The following is an 18,363-nucleotide window of genomic DNA, read 5'->3' as shown; positions in this document are numbered from 1 at the left end:
GACTAATCACAGTTCTTAAAACTCAAGTAAGCAATATAATGAATGAAATGAGACTTTTTTTGCCTAAATAGAATCTTCGTGATTTCAACTCGTGTGAAGTTTCTTGAAATTAAAAGCGTCGGTTTGAAAACGAGTAGGTTAATTGTGTATATACTGTGCCTAATGGGGAACAACTACACTCGCTGGGTGTTCACGACAACGGATATTGGTACCTCGCAAGCTGTAATTTGCAGTGGGCGGACCCTATATCAATGTGAGTTTTTCAAACGTTTCCTTACTTTCAAAACTCTTATATTTTTTAGATAAACCCATCACATAATAAGTGTTTAATCAAACCACAGTATATGTCAAAATCTTGAGGTCTATTTAATCCAGAAACGTCAGGTTCCGGCGAAAATGTACCATGTAGAGCTACCAGGCCACTGAAATAATAGTTTCACAATCTGTAGAGCTACCAGGCCACTGAAATAATAGTTTCACAATCTTACTCCTTTTAGATAGTATTGGTCAATATGTGTTATATAACGTGTTGACCAATACGTGTAATTGTTTTTGTGAACTCGTTGTCAGGGAAGGAGAATATTCCAACACAATTTTACACCGATTTCTCACGACTTGCTGATCTGGTGACGATATTTCAATAAGTAGGTGAAATTCACGGAATTTTTAATTCTTCTAGGTAAAATACACCATATGTAAATCGCTCACCTGACATTTAGGAAAAATTGTGTGCTTGAAGGAAAGCTTAAGCCACCTATTGTACGTTTTCGTCGGTACTAGGCGATACGCTTGTATTTCTTAAAGTGATGTGTATAAATCTGGACGTTGTTAAAGAGATTGAGTGAGGTGCTGGTCTGAAAAAAACCGAATAACATGGGTGTCTTCAAATAAAAGAAAATCTAGAAAAACAATAAACATATACGCACGATATAAGTTCGTCTTTTGTAATTTACAATATAAATTCACTGTTTGTAATTTGCCGCTTGCCTGGTACCAAATATCCGTTGTCGTGAACGGTTTCATAAAACCGGATATCCGGCTTTAGGTACATGTACATGTATAACACAGGGACTTGCGAACTTGTTACGGGAGTATTTGGGCCTATCCTGCCGTGTTTGTGATATATTTAAATGATTTTTCAAGCAGTGCGGGGGAGAGGGGTTAGGTCAATATTTTGTTAAAAAAGACACCCCCTCTACATGATGGAGTATAAATATACACAATACACTAGATTTATGTGTAATCTTTACCAAATGACAACGTTTTAACACACTCGACTGGTTGTGCAAGTCACACATATGCACTATGTTACAATACAGACAGTTGATTCCATTTTTTCAGTTCAGCTAGGTTTTCAAGGTAAAAAATATTCATAAAATACATCTGATGAACATTTGTAGCTTTGAGAGGGCTTAAAAATAAGGTTGCAATTTCCAAAGAAGGAAGTCGAACTTTTTTTACTTCATTTGCAATGAAATGTTATGGCGTTGGAGACTACGAGGTAAATTTAGAAGTACCTCGTTTATCTGGAAATAAACGCTGCGTGTAAGTGTGTGTTTTTGTAATTGGATTTAGGAATCAATTTTTACGCAATCGAATTAGTTTAACATAGATGTTTCGAGGCTCTCCAGAGGCAAATTCTGCAAGCTTTACACATTAGCGAACAGCCCGTGCACATCTGTGTCGTTGAAATATGTCGGAATGAATTGTAAGGATAATGTAAGCTATCTGATTTCACAAAAACACTGAATTATATGTGTAAACACTGTAAATATTTCCTATATATTTCAAATTTTGTTATTTATTACATAATCGGTCGGTTATCTCGGGAATTCGCCCAGGTAATATTTATAAATATAGGTCGCTAGTGTTATGTATCCTGAAAGGGCGATTCATTGGCTGCGTCATTCAGAAATTGATTATGATGTCATATTATGGACAATGAAGCTACGCCATGAAATGAAATAGACACAACTTAATGACTGGTTCATGCCAAAAGATAGCATTCCTGAGATATAGTTTATGTGATGAAAAGTATTTTCACTTCATTCTAGATTTCACGAAGCTCGTCTCAAATTTTTAATTGTTGAAAATTTCCAGTGCTCGTTTTATTTCTTTTATGAAATGAAGATCTTAATTGAAATTAAATCGAATTTTATTTCTTTTACAGCAATTGCAAAACAAGTTATTCCAAATTAACGTTTGTTGGCCCGGATGTAAGCTCCCGAAGGATCTTACTGTGGAGTACTGGGGAAAACCCACGTGGTCGGGCAAGCGACCCCATACCTTTTCACGTCCGTTCCGGGATCAAACCTCTGATGCCTAGGAGAACAGCGAGTACGTTACCACTGCGCCACCGCCCATTGTAAATCTTAATCAAGCGAAGCTGTGATTGGCTTAAGTTTCAATATCAATGTCATGGAATATTGTAACTTTATGTCATACGAATTGTGACGTCATCAAAGAAAGAAATTAATAGCAAGAATATCACCAATTCATATTTTATTAAATCAGTCCAAAATGTTATTTTCTCGAATGTTTACAAGCTATGTGATACAAAATGCCACATACAAATTGCAAACACAAGTATCCACCATACGAAAGGTCGAGAATCACTTGAAAACTTGTACCGTCTCATAAATTTCTATAAAATTCCTTAAATTTCAAGGTAAAAATGTAATACATGAATATATAAACATTTTAATGACTTTAAATCTAAACCTATAAAAACATGCCATGTACAGTTCTCTCTGTGGTACATGTAGAATACACGTGACAGCCCTGGAAAACACATGCTCTATTTTCAACCTCACGTAATTAGTGGCAAGACTCGCAACGAGAATTAAAATCATTAATTAAGCGTGGTGTAAATTTAGTCCACCCGAGGGAATTGGAAATGACAATAAGTAAGCTCCAATAACCATGGCAGTGCAGACTGATTACATGTCTGTCAACAGAAACAAAAATAAATAAAGAAATTAAAAAAAAAATAAAACAGAAAACAAGACAGACATTATTACAAAGCAAACCTCAATCCCTACCCAAGGCGTTGTGGAGCTGTGGTCAACTACAGTAACATTCACTGGAGAACATGCGACGTGCCTCTCGTATCTTTTTCTTTTAAATAACTACCAGCGTCCGAAAGAAGACCCAACCTCACAACGACTGTCTATTCAAGAAGTGATACAACAACAAAAAACAAACAAACTAACACATTAAAGAGAGTTGATTTTATCAAAATTCTAAAGAAAAATTAATATATAATGGCATTACTTGAAATCAAGGGTGATTTGACAAGTTCCTTTTGAACTGCATGTCTCCTACTATATCATTTTAAAAAGGAAATCCCTACCGCAACATTCAAATAAAATTAAACACACATAATCAAATTTGTCGCATGCATTTGATATAAGCAAATGGTGTATTGAGGAACATTTTCTTTAGGTTTGTAATGTCAACAGAATAGAAGTTTATATAACATAACCAGCAGAAGAATGCAGTTTGACGTTTCCATGACTACATGGTCACCTTCATCAGACAACTGACCAGTGTAGTCGAGCGTACTAGCACTGACGTGTGTTGTGCACGAGATGGTACGGAATCGACCAACTTTTTCGGCTGTACTTTAATCCTATGTACACTAAAGTCGAAACAAATGTGATGATATGGTAAACAGATTATAGATTAAAAAAATACAGAAGATGGTAACAAAGTATTATAGTCAATTCTATAAACAAATGACTTTCCTCAGTTGGTGAATGTTTCGAAGAGTGTAAGAAACGGTACAATTTTCCGTTTTCAACAGGCCAGAAAAAAACTTTTAGAGATTAAAGTCTCGGCAACCCAGCTGTTCAAAACAGATTGTATGCTTGTATTTGGGTTTTGTAGAGTATTCTCACTACCTCTAATATTGACAAGCAATAAATAAAAATGATTACATTGGATTTCTAATCTAATGATGCTGGTACGAATGTTTTAAAACCTTCGGTGTAACAATTGGTCATCAAAAGTACTATACACATTTTCATTCTACAAGAGTCGTTTGTTCGTGTCACACTAACAAGGGATGAATGATTTCTTTTTTCACCCTGCTTGCTAGCCTTGTAAGTCCCAATGCTTCGTTTAATTGATGTGACGTCATTGATATGAAAGAGGAATCCCCGGTCTCGATCATAAATCATGACAAGGGTATCTCTCATCGGTGAAAGGGTAGATATAAACTAAGAAAAGGAGAAAGGGTTGACATCCCTCAAGGACAATGATTGCACCCTAGAATTCCAACCCTCTTCAGATATAATGATCATTTAAAGTATGTGAAGTTTGACCAAAATGCCTCAAAAAGTGAAATTGCTTGCGCATTAAAAGGACTTTATTAAAATAAACCTTGGCGACATTGCCATTGAACTTACAATCTTGCAACTCTTATCTCAGATATGTTCATCCTTTATAAGTATTTAAAGATTGATCACGATCCCTGCAACGTAAAAAAAAAAGCCGCAATAGTGTTGATAAGGATTTTCTAAAGTTTGACCAAAATCCCTCAAAGAATGATGCCCTTTTAGTACAAGAAACGTAACGAGGGTGTAATTAATTATCAGTTTTAACCGCGATGAGTATTAGAGCTCCTTGTTTAACAAGTTGTTAACCCCCGCCCCCTGGTGATCTTTCAACTGATTAAGTTCGGTGTGATATTGACATTTCATGGCCGATTCTCCCATTATACTGAACTTCATCTTTTGATGAAACCACAAAAACGGCATTTTGACGCAATCTTGTCTGGTGAACTCGACAAAATTTTGCTGTACTTAATCTTTAGAACAAATCATTCAACTCGTCTCCACACAGTCATGTGCAGCTTCGGTATAGTCGGGACACGCCTCTGCACCCCTAAACCAGCCCCACCAACCCCCACCCCCACCCCAACCAACCCCCACCTCTCTCTCTCTCTCTCTCTCTCTCTCTCTCTCTCTCTCTCTCTCTCTCTCTCTCTCTCTCTCTCTCTCTCTCTCTCTCTCTCTCTCTAGCTCTCTCTCTCTCTTTCTATCAAATTGAGATTATAGAAAAATCATAGCTACAATCTAATCTTATTATGATATCTATGTTTGATAGATTGGATTCTAGACATGGTCACATCTTAATAACTGGATAAAAAACCCGCATGACCTTTCTGCACTCACCAATACTAGTATTCCGTGGAATGGCTGTTTCACAGGAATGGCAGATGAACTAGTAACAAAATGTAGAGAGGATATTTCTCAACGAAAGTTAAGGACTGGTCCTAATTTTCACAGGAAGACGAGATTGTTACTTGACAAAACTAGCCAGTCTACCAATTTCCAAACCCGTCACATCCCTAACCATGTAAAAACCTGGTCTAATTTTCTCCTCGCTCATGTACGGCTAAGTAGCGTGTGTAAACCTTACATATTTTCTCCGCAACCGGAAATGCCAAATTTAAGTCAAAATATACACCAAAATAACCTGTCTTTTTAATTTTTAGAGAATGAACATTTAAACAAAATACTTTTTACACACTGACTGATCGAAAATATAATCCACATGAAACTGTCGACAATCTATTAGAAAACTTCTCAATCCTTGTGTACCAGGGCATCCTTCCTATAGCATTGTACCCAGTACAATGAAGAGCGCGAGGCGTAATTACAAAGGAATGGGGCTGTGATTGAATTACTTCACAAATAAACGAGGAAATAAACAGACTGGTCTTGCTCCAATAATATCCAAATAGTATTATGAAGGATGTTCCAAAATCAGGGCAACGGCGAAAACCGCACAATAATCAAAGATGTATGGTGGCTTTATTGGGTTACGCAGATTAGATTGAGGAGCGCGCGGTGGAGAAATACGATTTCATCAAACGTGGAAATTGTTTCGAGTTTTCTTCCTCTTACGGCACCTCAACAACCCTTGCTTTGGTGTTCTCAATTCGTCAATCAATTGAAAGATACGATTTGATTCATTTCTTGCAGTGGTTGATATGTCAAAGTGTATTTTATTGCTCAAGGACCTAGCGAAAAATAAGAGACATTTTTGAAATGGTAAAATTTTTCGTGAGATAACTTCCAGATTGAAGTAAACGAAGATAATTCTCGCGAAATCTATTCAATGAACCATTATCATTCAAAGTTGTATTTGTATTATCTAGAAGAGGGGCTTCACCCTTATTTCTCTAATTGACATGCGACGGGCCTCTCGGGTGTTGTTCAGTTAGGTAGAAAGCACTTTCTACAAGGAGACCCAGTCTGAAAATTACCCTGGCTGTTAATGGTGTGTTAAAATCAAATAACTCAATGCAAACAGCGAGAAAAATACAATTTAAGGGAGGACATTTATTGAAATTGCTTTTCTTGGCATTTTGTGTAATTTCAATGTAATTTAAGTGACCGTAATTGTGGGGGACATGCAAATGTCTCCACAGTTAAAAGAGTACGTGTCCCCAAAACATGGGTAGTAAATTTCCCCACAACTACGTTTCTCCAGATCTCTCTTATCTCGGTGGGTGTGAGGACATCCATTCAATGTCCTCATAGAAATAGGATATAATGATAAAATGTCATCATATAGTTCAGACAAAAACATGAATTTACGGACACTATTGAGATAGCAGAAAATGTGTGGCAAGATTTAATCACAGTATTATTCGTGCAATTTCAGTGTACGTTAAGTGGCCGTAATTGTGGGGACATGCCAATGTGTCCTAATGTCCCCACAGTCGTAAGAGTGTTCCCAGAATGTGGGTATCAACCGGGAAAATGTTCCCTTAACTACGCACCCCCTCTCCCCCCCCCCCCCCCCTCTCTCTCTCTCTCTCTCTCTCTCTCTCTCTCTCTCTCTCTCTCTCTCTCTCTCTGTCATACTTTGTCGGTCTCTCACTCTCGGTCAGATAATGTTGTGTTTTAATCATCTTGATGACACTGATTAAATTTTCCATTAGAGCTATTTTGTGATACCGGGAGTTTATCATTATGCAACAAGCTAGCAAGCTCGAGAGAAGTGCTGTTGCTGTAGACTAGCCGCCTGAATCTATAAATATATACAAAAGTACAGGGTGCGTAGACGATGTCATCCAAGTTTTCTTTTTATTTTTCCCCTAAAAAAATACGCAGACCAACTGCGCATGCTTCAAACGTGCTGCACTGGCGATACGAGGTTTCGAAGAAGGGAGATAATTACGGGAGACCTGAATTATTTATGAACACTGAGACTGGATGCCGGGACTGCCTGGTAGTGCAAAAACTGAAAAGCGACAGAAATGGTGAAATTGTATCTAGGCAACATGCACGTGACCTTTTAATCCTTATACATACAAAGCATTTTCGATGGGTGTTTTATTGCACTGAAAATAAAAATGCCAACAATTTGTTTTATTATTTCGGTAATGGTATCGATGTTTGAATAATTGATTTTTATCTGTCCGCTATACGTGGTAAAACGACCTGCCAGTGAAGTTTCGTGTCTACATATTTGTAGTTACACGTACTTACGTATTTGTAATCCGTCTCTGTCGATGTTAAAAAAATATACCAGCACGCGCAGCCTTTTTTGTGATTGGTACTGGAAGCGTATAAAACTAAGCGTTGCGTACACTGGTATGTTGGTAAAGGGTTTCTGTGGCACTGGGCCTTTCGTCTATAAATTTAGCGCGATATCCATCATGAACGATGAATTAAATTCAATTATTTTGCATTTCCATTAACAGGGATTAACTTTCTGTTTATTGAGATTGTAGGGAGATATATGTAACTACAACTAGACACGATTATATGCAATGGCATAAAAAAACCCATTTTTTTGTAAAAGAAAAATTCTCTTTTATGGAATGTACCGCAGATTCATGATTGTGTTCCGTATTGCCAACAAACCACACGGAATACATGTTTGAAACACGTTAAACAGTCATTCATTTTCCTGTGCTTGACGTTCAACTTTAAAAACTGTGTTTATGCGTTTACTACTCCGTCAAGCGATTACTTTTTCAGGTGGTGAATCTTTGCAGTAGTTGGTGGCAACTGGTGACTACCTCACTGAACAACATACGAAAGGCCCGTCGCAAGCCATACAGAGGGTAAAGTTTCTTGACCTCGACGGCACAGACCGGTTTGTTGGTCAGTTTCCTTATCAATGCAAACTGCCATTTGTAGGTTAGCCTCGAATACCACACATGAAAAGTTACACATAAGTAATCTATACACATGTATAGTTAGTCGAAATGTTTCGTGGACACCTAATTTCGTTGATAAAGATAAAGTCTGATAAATCTTATTTCAACAAACAATTCGTGGGCATATGAATTCATAGATTAAGGCTACTCACGAAATCAACAAAAAATAAATTTCCCATGAAAATTAAAGATATTAGGGTACATTGTTGGTTCATTAAAGCCCATTGGACTGTCTGAGGTGATATTCAGTCACGAATCTGTACAGTTTATACTTAGTTAAGTATTGTGGACTACACATTAATTAATTTTCTACGAATTCTTTAAAAAAAAAGTGCAGATGGGGGAGGGTGGGGGTTTGGGGACTAGTGTGAAAAAATATGAGTAATAAGAAATAATGGCACTCACAACAGGGTGTTTGTGTGTAAATGTATTCATTTGAAACGAAATAACATAAGGTTATTTTATCTCACCTGCTAACTCGGTCATTTTTAGCAATCTTACAACCATTCTGAAATTACAGAACTAACACCACTCATAACTTCCGGAAAAGAAAGAGGTATGCAGCTTTACCGTGTCGTAGCACCTATTTTAGTTCATTGCCTTTTCGTAAAATCTAAAAATACCTGACTAATGACGACAGGTAAACGTGCATTCGCTGTCACCGTGTCTAAATATAGAACATGTACGTCCGGAAAGTGGTATTTTTACCGTGTATGTCACTGACAATGTTACCATTATAGCTGGGAAATGTACAATAAATGGCAAAACGAATGACTGATTCAGTGACGGGAATACTCCGTAACAGGCGACTTTTTATAATTTTGAAGATACACTGAACATTGAGTGACATTGTGCCATGTCTCCAACACTGTTAAGTAGGAGTCTGTCACTAGCACTACCATATAACTCTTTGGCTGTATCCGGTATCACCAAAAAAACAGGTGTGATAGGTCAGGTTTCAGTCAGTGACTGCCGTAATGCATACGATTATGAATAATAAGATAAAGGACACTCCCTACTTGAAGACATTAATTATTTTTTTCTTTATTAACAGACAAAAACCAGTGGTTTCATGACGGGAGTAATTGAGACCGAACGTGTGACCCCTTTAACATTAGACAAACATGGAAGTAATGTTTTACAGTTCGTGATGAATACGCTAATGCAAAAAATAACCAACATTTTCATCATAAATTCAGTATTGAAGGGATAAGCATTTTGCTCCAAATTGATTTTTTAAGTTATGTCGGTATCAGCGCACTCTTGTACTATTTTCGAGGAGTTAAGTTATATCTGACCACACTGAATCAGGTTTTCAGTTGCCTAAAAGTTGGTACATTTGTGCGCTATGTGTCAAAAGTGCATTTAAAGCCGGGAAACCCTCATGGTGTAAGGTATATTGTTTCTTACATTAATACGAGTAGCAAGAAAATGTTTACAAATGGATTTCATTTCGTGGAGATATACGTTTAGTTAACTAGACTTGTAAACAATCAGGCCAGAAAATCAACTAAGTAATTGGTAAAAAAAATCCGCCAACATGACTGTTTATAGGTCTATGATTCAGTGTATGTTGTTTCGGTAAAATTCACGCATGCTCAGCATTTTTCTTTTTTTTATGACAAAACGCCTCAAACCTTTTGTCCTGATATCTGGCAGATGAATGAAAAATTCATTAACTTTACCAAACACGCTCCAACGTTTTTATTCAATTCTAATATTAGATAAGTCGCTCGCGATGGGTGGAACATTTTGCATGGAAACATTAAGGCAAAAAAAAAAACAACAACAAACAAAAAATTAAGAATAAAAAAATTAACTTCTCCCAAAAAACGTTTCTCTTAATTTTCAAAAATATTCGTTTTTGAACAAAAGCAAATATGCAGCGAAACGATTTTTATTTCTAATTCAAAAAGACACCTGACTGTGTTGTAACGACTTGTTGTAATATCAAAAACAACCTATTTCCTCGTGTATGATTTATAATCTGAATTCCGCGCGAAAGTATAATTGTTTGAACATAATGGAGAATGTCGATAAAAAACAATAAAATCAGCGTTATTAAAGACACCAAAGGATTGATAAAAAAAACCCCACATTTTCCTATTTGTATGTATTCCATTAATAACAAAAGACAAGGGAAAGCTAAATTTCGTCATCATATTCATGACATCACTATACACAGCCATCGGCAGCTTTAAATGTACCACTTTAGTGTAATGAGATACATATAAGTGATACACAAGCATTCGTTTCAAATCAATCATCAAACATTGATTTTCGATCTTTCGTCTTGCCGAGTAGTATATTGCTTATGGTGATTGGTTGATCAGCTTTGCACGCGCAACTAGCCTAATAACCTTATTTTTAACATGGCAATGTATGCTACAAATCAGTAAATGTAGGTCGTGTTTTTAGTTTTAGATAATGTATATAGATAAGATCCGCCAAACAAACACTATATCTTTATAGTGTTTCGTAGTATGTTTAGAAATTTGGGGAATATAGATCAACATTCGACTCTCTTGTGTTGTTTATAAACATGCGCATTTCATATGCCAATCACTAACACGTGACTCTCTCAAGCCCCTGTGCCTGTCTGAGCAACAACCGCAGGGGCAAAAATAGTGACAATAAGACATCATGTTAAACCTTGGTTAAACTCAAACTAAGGACCAGATGCGCTAAAGAAGGTTTTGTGCAGGTATAAATGGCATTCTCCTTCAATATTCAGATTCGAAGCAAGATTAGTTGTAAAATTTTTAAATAATGATTTATCAGAAAATTCCCTATTCAAAAGTAAACATTAAGGGACCTCCACTCAACCCACACTGTACACAGATTTTGAAAGATGACTTGGTACAAGTTGGAAAACGTGTGACCATATACCCATGCATATATATGGTCCATGGGTTGGGAATTCATGCCAAGTCCCTATGGCAACAACGACAGATTTTTTTCAAGTGGACTCCATGGCAACTAAGTTGAGATTTAGATCAATTCGTAGAGAAATGCCAATTATCACAATACAACTATACAACAGTCATGTACCGTACATGTGCTATATCTTTAATCTCCAGCAAGTTATACACGACTGACCATATTGTCTTTCAATGTATAAACAAAATGTCAATAAATTGAGAAATGTCAGAAAATTATATACATGTCATAGAGTTTAATTTAATGGAATACAGTCACACAAGAAATCGCCCTTCCTTGGAGGCTGTTGCCCGACACGACCTCGCCCAGCAGTTTTACAGCTTTGAAAATTCAAATTTTTGCTGCTATAATACAGTGAGTTTTCTATATTCCCGCTGTCAGCATTATCACGGATCTATTGTACTTATTTAGAATGACCCTCGAATAATGTCGTTATTGTGTGTGTGGTCAGTAGGGGACATTTTTACATGGCGGCGACGAAGCAAACTCTATGGCTGTACCAATATTCTGGCCCTGAGCCCGTAATTCTTACACTGCGCACTCCTCTGCAGTGGCGATCTCATAAGGAAAATTAAGTACATCATCATCTTTTCGAAATTTACAAATGAGCTTCGAAATTAATTTAAAACCAAAATCGAAGTGGCTTTGAGCGTGACCAAGAAATTGAAGTAGACAGAAGACGAATTTCCATTAAAATGTGCTTTTCAATAGAGGGGACATTTCAAAATATTGAGAGACAATGTGTATATCTCCTCCGTTAACATAAGACTTCATGTAAGTACACAAACTAGCATAAGAATATTGGCACAAAACTATTTAAATGAATACTGCATCACTCAACATGCACGTGGCTAAGTACGCAAGCTGAAATTTCGTTATATATCTTCATAAATATAACACGTATTGTAAATTTTGGGAAAGAAGTCGCTTCTTTGCCGGAATTCAAATAAAACTTACTTTTAAAATGCATATTAATTCGCTTTTCATTTTGAATACTTACTTATAATGATGTGCTGACGTCGATCAAAGCTTCTGCTAAAGGTTATTTGTAACGATTCGGTAAAATTGTTTTCGAAAAACGCCATACAAATACATTGAAATCCAATACTATCAACTTACTCGGCTATTCACATGCCGCCATCTTGAAATTATTCACATATCGCTATCTTGAAAGTATGAAGTTAGTTTAAACAGTACGTTTAAAGTTTTTATTTTGCATAGTTTTCAGTGTATGTGTGTGTGTGTGTGTGTGTGTGTGTGTGTGTGTGTGTGTGTGTGTGTGTGTGTGTGTGTGTGTGTGTGTGTGTGTGTGTGTTGTGTGTGTGTGTGTGTGTGTGTGTGTGTGTGTGTGTGTGTGTGTGTGTGTGTGTGTGTGTGTGTGTGTGTGTGTGTGTGTGTGTGTGTGTGTGTGTGTGTGTGTGTGTGTGTGTGTGTGTGTGTGTGTGTGTGTGTGTGTGTGTGTGTGTGTGTGTGTGTGTGTGTGTGTGTGTGTGTGTGTGTGTGTGTGTGTGTGTGTGTGTGTGTGTGTGTGTGTGTGTGTGTGTGTGTGTGTGTGTGTGTGTGTGTGTGTGTGTGTGTGTGTGTGTGTGTGTGTGTGTGTGTGTGTGTGTGTGTGTGTGTGTGTGTGTGTGTGTGTGTGTGTGTGTGTGTGTGTGTGTGTGTGTGTGTGTGTGAGGTGTGTGTGTGTGTGTGTGTGTGTGTGTGTGTGTGTGTGTGTGTGTGTGTGTGTGTGTGTGTGTGTGTGTGTGTGTGTGTGTGTGTGTGTGTGTGTGTGTGTGTGTGTGTGTGTGTGTGTGTGTGTGTGTGTGTGTGTGTGTGTGTGTGTGTGTGTGTGTGTGTGTGTGTGTGTGTGTGTGTGTGTGTGTGTGTGTGTGTGTGTGTGTGTGTGTGTGTGTGTGTGTGTGTGTGTGTGTGTTGGTGTGTGAGGGTGTGTGTGTGTGTGTGTGTGTGTGTGTGTGTGTGGGTGTGTGTATTTTTTTTTTATTTTTACAACACTTGTTAGGTATATTGGGGATTTGAAGACTTCGTCCGTTAGATAATAACATAATGGCTGTATGATATCGAATAAAATATTTTATTAAGTTGAGGCCTGGTGTTGTTAGCGTTAGTTAACTACACCACACCTATGTAGGACATGGGGGAAGGGACGTAACTGTAATTATCTACAAGGCTCCGAGTAGTGCGGCAGGTAATGACGCATGAATCGAAGTGTGAGTGAGCTAAAGTGGTCCGGGGGTCAAAGGGTCGGGGGTCGGGGGGTCGGGGGAGGGCTTCAATTACTTTTATGTGAAAGGATCTAAACCAGATATGTTAAACATAGATATATGTTTACACTGTAACAATGTTACTTTTGTTTCTATAAGTCAGCATCTGTCCACATCTGCAATGCACACGAATTCGACCGATACTTGACACCGAGTGATGCACGAGTTATATCCCTTTAATCATAATGCAGGGCTCGTCTTTCGCGACACTAAAACCTATATCTTCTCCACCATGGGATTTTTGCTATCGCTTGACTGTAAAAACACGAATGAAAATATAGTGTATTCTTCCATTCTCAATATTCACTTAATTATGATATATTTACTCTAAAAAATACTCTTCCCGAGGAGGGAGAGGAAAACTCTTTTGGTATATCATCGAGCACTGATGAAGGTGACCGTGTTGTCATTGAATCGTCACATATAAATATTACACTGATTTTTTCTGATAGAACTTTCATACTACTGCAGAGTACTTGTTTCAATATGTGTATCAACTCAATTTCAAGTAAATAGTGAAAACCATAAAATCTCACTTTTGAAAAAATAAACACACACACAAAGTAAATAAATAAAAAAAATTATTTCAAATAGCTTTGGCTTGATCCAGAAGTTCATAGTACAATGTATATTCCATTTTTGAAAGTTATGAGAAACTGAGCTCAATGCAAACCTTTAAAGTCTAGCTTCTCAGCATCCCGAAATCCCAAAATTTACCGGACCGTAAAATTTGGACGATATGTTGTAAATGATGAATGTGTTAAGGTGCCACTGTGAACTCACTATATCCTAAGTTTGGTTGTAGTTGAAAGCTACCGATCTAAACGCAAAATTTCGCTGATGAATTCTTCTGAGAAGTTAAAAAAAATCCAGTGTTTCACTTCCGTAGTGAAGATTTTTGAAAGGTTACGTTTTAGAAAGTAATTGAAAAGCAAAAATCAATATGTCCCGGTATTTCTTTTTCTGATTTCGGCGTCAGATTATGAGTAAAAGGAAATTTGATCTTGATTTTTAGACATACAAGGCTTTGCTACATGAACATGTATTTCCGCAGCAATTTTTTTTATCTAAATAACTTGTCATCTTTCATTAAAAAGCAATATTATGATGTATGATACTTTGATATTGTATATTATGTAAACGTGCTAAACATTCATGTGATTTATAGAGCTTAAAATTGCAGAGCAACAAAAATAGGACAACTGATCGAAATCCTTACTAAACCAACGTTTAGTATTCACCTGTTTTTGACTTATGCTTTGATAGAAATTTTTTCAAGGACAATTTTTCATGATTAAAAAAGAGGAGTCAATTCTCTTAAATATGTATATCTTCACCTAGATAACAAGGTTTTCTTATCAATATAGAGCTGAAGTATTTTTTCTGGATCTGAAAATCAGGAAAAGTGCTTCATCAAGTCGGAATTCATGAACTGGAAAAAAATGTGATTTGTGGTGATAATTTATACAAAATAAAATTGAATTACCCAAGACTTCTAAAGTTATACCCCAGAGAATTACATGTATCTTAACAACAAGGAAACGTTGAAATGATTTACGCTGTTACATGTAACCGAATCACGCCGTCAACTAGGCCGCTAAAACTCCTCAGCAATGCATTCAACCACCTAAGTAATAGTTTCAATCGCCCTAATATATTTAAACACCTCAATACATTCAACTTCCTCAATACATTCAACCACTCAGCAATACATTCAACCACCCCAATACATTCAACCACTCAGCAATACATTCAACCACCCCAGTACATTCAACCACCACAGCCATACCTTCAACCACCTCAGTAATACATTCAACCACCTCAGTAATACATTCAACCACCTCAGTAATACCTTCAACCACCTCAGTAATACATTCAACCACCTCAGCAATACATTCAACCACCTCAGTAATACCTTCAACCACCTCAGTAATGCCTTCAACCACCTCAGTAATACCTTCAACCACCTCAGCAATACCTTCAACCACCTCAGCAATACCTTCAAACACCTCAGTAATACATTCAACCACCTCAGCAATACCTTCAACCACCTCAGTAATACCTTCAACCACCTCAGTAATACATTCAACCACCTCAGCAATACATTCAACCACCTCAGTAATACCTTCAAACACCTCAGCAATACCTTCAACCACCTCAGTAATACCTTCAACCACCTCAGTAATACCTTCAACCACCTCAGTAATACCTTCAACCACCTCAGTAATACATTCAACCACCTCAGCAATACCTTCAACCACCTCAGTAATACCTTCAACCACCTCAGCAATACATTCAACCACCTCAGTAATACCTTCAACCACCTCAGTAATACCTTCAACCACCTCAGCAATACCTTCAAACACCTCAGTAATACATTCAACCACCTCAGCAATACATTCAACCACCTCAGCAATACCTTCAACCACCTCAGTAATACCTTCAACCACCTCAGTAATACCTTCAACCACCTCAGTAATACCTTCAACCACCTCAGCAATACATTCAACCACCTCAGCAATACATTCAACCACCTCAGTAATACATTCAACCACCTCAGTAATACCTTCAACCACCTCAGCAATACATTCAACCACCTCAGCAATACATTCAACCACCTCAGCAATACCTTCAACCACCTCAGTAATACATTCAACCACCTCAGCAATACCTTCAACCACCTCAGCAATACCTTCAACCACCTCAGCAATACCTTCAACCACCTCAGTAATACTGCCATCCACCCGGATCTTAGAATATTACTTGAAAGATTTGTAGCAAGTCACTATATTAAAACTCGGTCAATTTAATTCGTAAACGTTTTGTACATTTAGAACTTCGGTTTGGAAACATTCGATCCCAGAGACACCAACTATATAGTCATGACCATGGCGGTTACTTTGTGTTAGAAAGCTGATAACACACATTAATTAAAGCAACATCACGGTATACATTTTCTTCTTATGTCTTTTTATTATTATTATTTCTTACATATATATCGAGTGTATCACCCTACACAATGAACAATGCCAGTTGGTTTTCGCTGAAATATCACATAAAGAGGTTCATTCATAATTGTAAAAAGGAAATCCTCATCTGTTGATCAACAGTCTGAATATGTATCTTTTGCGTCATAGATGATAACGCATGCGCACAAAACACCGCCGCCTGTAAACAAAAATGGCTTCCCGCCTGAAACAGTTAGCGATTTCGTAATTCTGAATTGAATTATCCTTTAGCAGTTACCACACCCCATAACCAAATTCGATGCTGAAAAAACAGGATCTAACTGACTGTGTTCATGTGTTCAAAAAGATCTGCATCGTTTTCAAAATGATCGCGTGACGTTCACCGCTAAATTTGAGAGGGGTTTCCCGAACCTAAGAAGTGGTTAAGATGGACATTTGAAATCGACTGCGAATATCGAGATAGAATTAAGTCGTAACTTGAAGTGTATTAAACGCGTACAATCAGTAACAAATCTAATGTTTTAAGTGTGATGTCCCTTGAAAACTATTTCTTAAATTTCGATCCATTGTTTCCATAATCGTTCCTCGTTATATTTCGTATTGAAAAAGACAGGAACATATATGAAACGCTGTTTTGACAATTCAATAAAAAGATGGAATCGGAATGAAAATAATTCGTTTACAGATAGGTTAGTGTTACATGTATATATAAACTCAGTGAATGTTCTTTGGGTTTTTTTTTTTATTATTTTATTTTATTTTCAACAAATGCTATGCGTACACAAATAAACTTCAACCTCACCATATATATATAAACCTATCCAAACCGTTCACACATGCCGTAAGGACTGGAGCCTACTATTGGACCCCAGGGGCATGTTCCCCCTATACCCCTGCCCCCACCTGAACCCGTCACTCGAAAAAAAAATTATATTGGTTTTAACGTCAAATGCGTCAAGCGATCAAAATCTGATAGTGTTGTAAGTATCATATTTTAAGCAAAGTAACTCAAGATTCGGCAGTGTGCTTAACATTTTCGGAAACTTCATTGCAAATATAGATCTGTTTTCTTTGTTCATCCCTCCTGAAAATACGTCGTTATATAATCTCATTGGATGCAATTAGTTCGAGAAACTGGAGAATGACATGGATCTGTTTTCCAGCACAGGAAATCTGATATTGGTTGACGATTGCAACAGTTAAGCAGGAGCACAGAAAGACCAGACTGAAAATAGCCAGCTTCACTTAACGCTAATGGACCAAATCTCGGATGGAAAAGCAGAAGATTAACCCCAATAGATCTACTGTACATATATATACGTTTGGAAGTCGGTTGATAAACACGTGTAAAGATACCAGCCTGTGGATCTTGAACGGAAGACACAACAAACACGGTGTTGGCTACACGTTTAATGGACTACGTTATATGTCTGTAATCTGATACGTTTTCTTTGATCGCTTATTTTTTCATCTCATGCTACCCAAACAACGTCCCTTACAGCTTGAACCAGTGGGCACGGACCCTTATTCATATTTCATTTTATTGTACATAATACTTTTTACTAAAGAAAATCCTGTTTGCTGTATCAGTCCGCTGTTTCAACATTTTACTACGAGAAGTCTACAAGACGTGTGATTTATAACATAATCGTCATTCGTATTTCCGTCCGTCCGTATTTAATTTTTTTTTATTATATATTATGATATAGTATATATATCATATTATTATTATTTTACTTAAAAATTGACCAGAAGCGATATATAATAAATTATATGCTACATATCTGTTAAGAAGATGGTAAGGATCGGGACATGTTTCAATATATTACTCGACATCATCAAACATTTAGAGGATATTCCGAAAGGCTCCGAATGATTATTCAGGATAATTGAGTTTTCCATTTCTGTGCCCTAAGATTTCGTTCAATTTTAAGATTATAATACAGTGTAAATATTATGATAATATATCAATCTGTTTACCATCTCGTCACACTAATTTCAACCTTAT

The 18,363-nt window shown here is 37.0% G+C and overlaps 1 protein-coding gene across 1 annotated transcript; it reads right to left on the bottom strand.

Moving 5' to 3' along the window:
- Nucleotides 1-15,080: 15,080 nt before the first annotated feature.
- Nucleotides 15,081-16,459, bottom strand: LOC132549597 (putative sensory transducer protein). Its single transcript, XM_060213538.1, has 2 exons — nt 16,403-16,459; nt 15,081-16,136 (listed from the first exon to the last, which is right to left on the bottom strand). The coding sequence occupies exons 1-2, from the start codon at nt 16,457-16,459 to the stop codon at nt 15,081-15,083; spliced, it is 1,113 nt and encodes a 370-aa protein (XP_060069521.1).
- Between the last annotated feature and the right edge of the window lie 1,904 nt (nt 16,460-18,363).

This window comes from Ylistrum balloti, unplaced genomic scaffold, assembly GCF_031769215.1.
Source record: "Ylistrum balloti isolate Yb309-2 unplaced genomic scaffold, AGI_CSIRO_Ybal_v1 Utg370066, whole genome shotgun sequence".
Classification (NCBI taxonomy): domain Eukaryota; kingdom Metazoa; phylum Mollusca; class Bivalvia; order Pectinida; family Pectinidae; genus Ylistrum; species Ylistrum balloti.
This window is presented reverse-complemented; position numbering and strand designations above follow the sequence as displayed.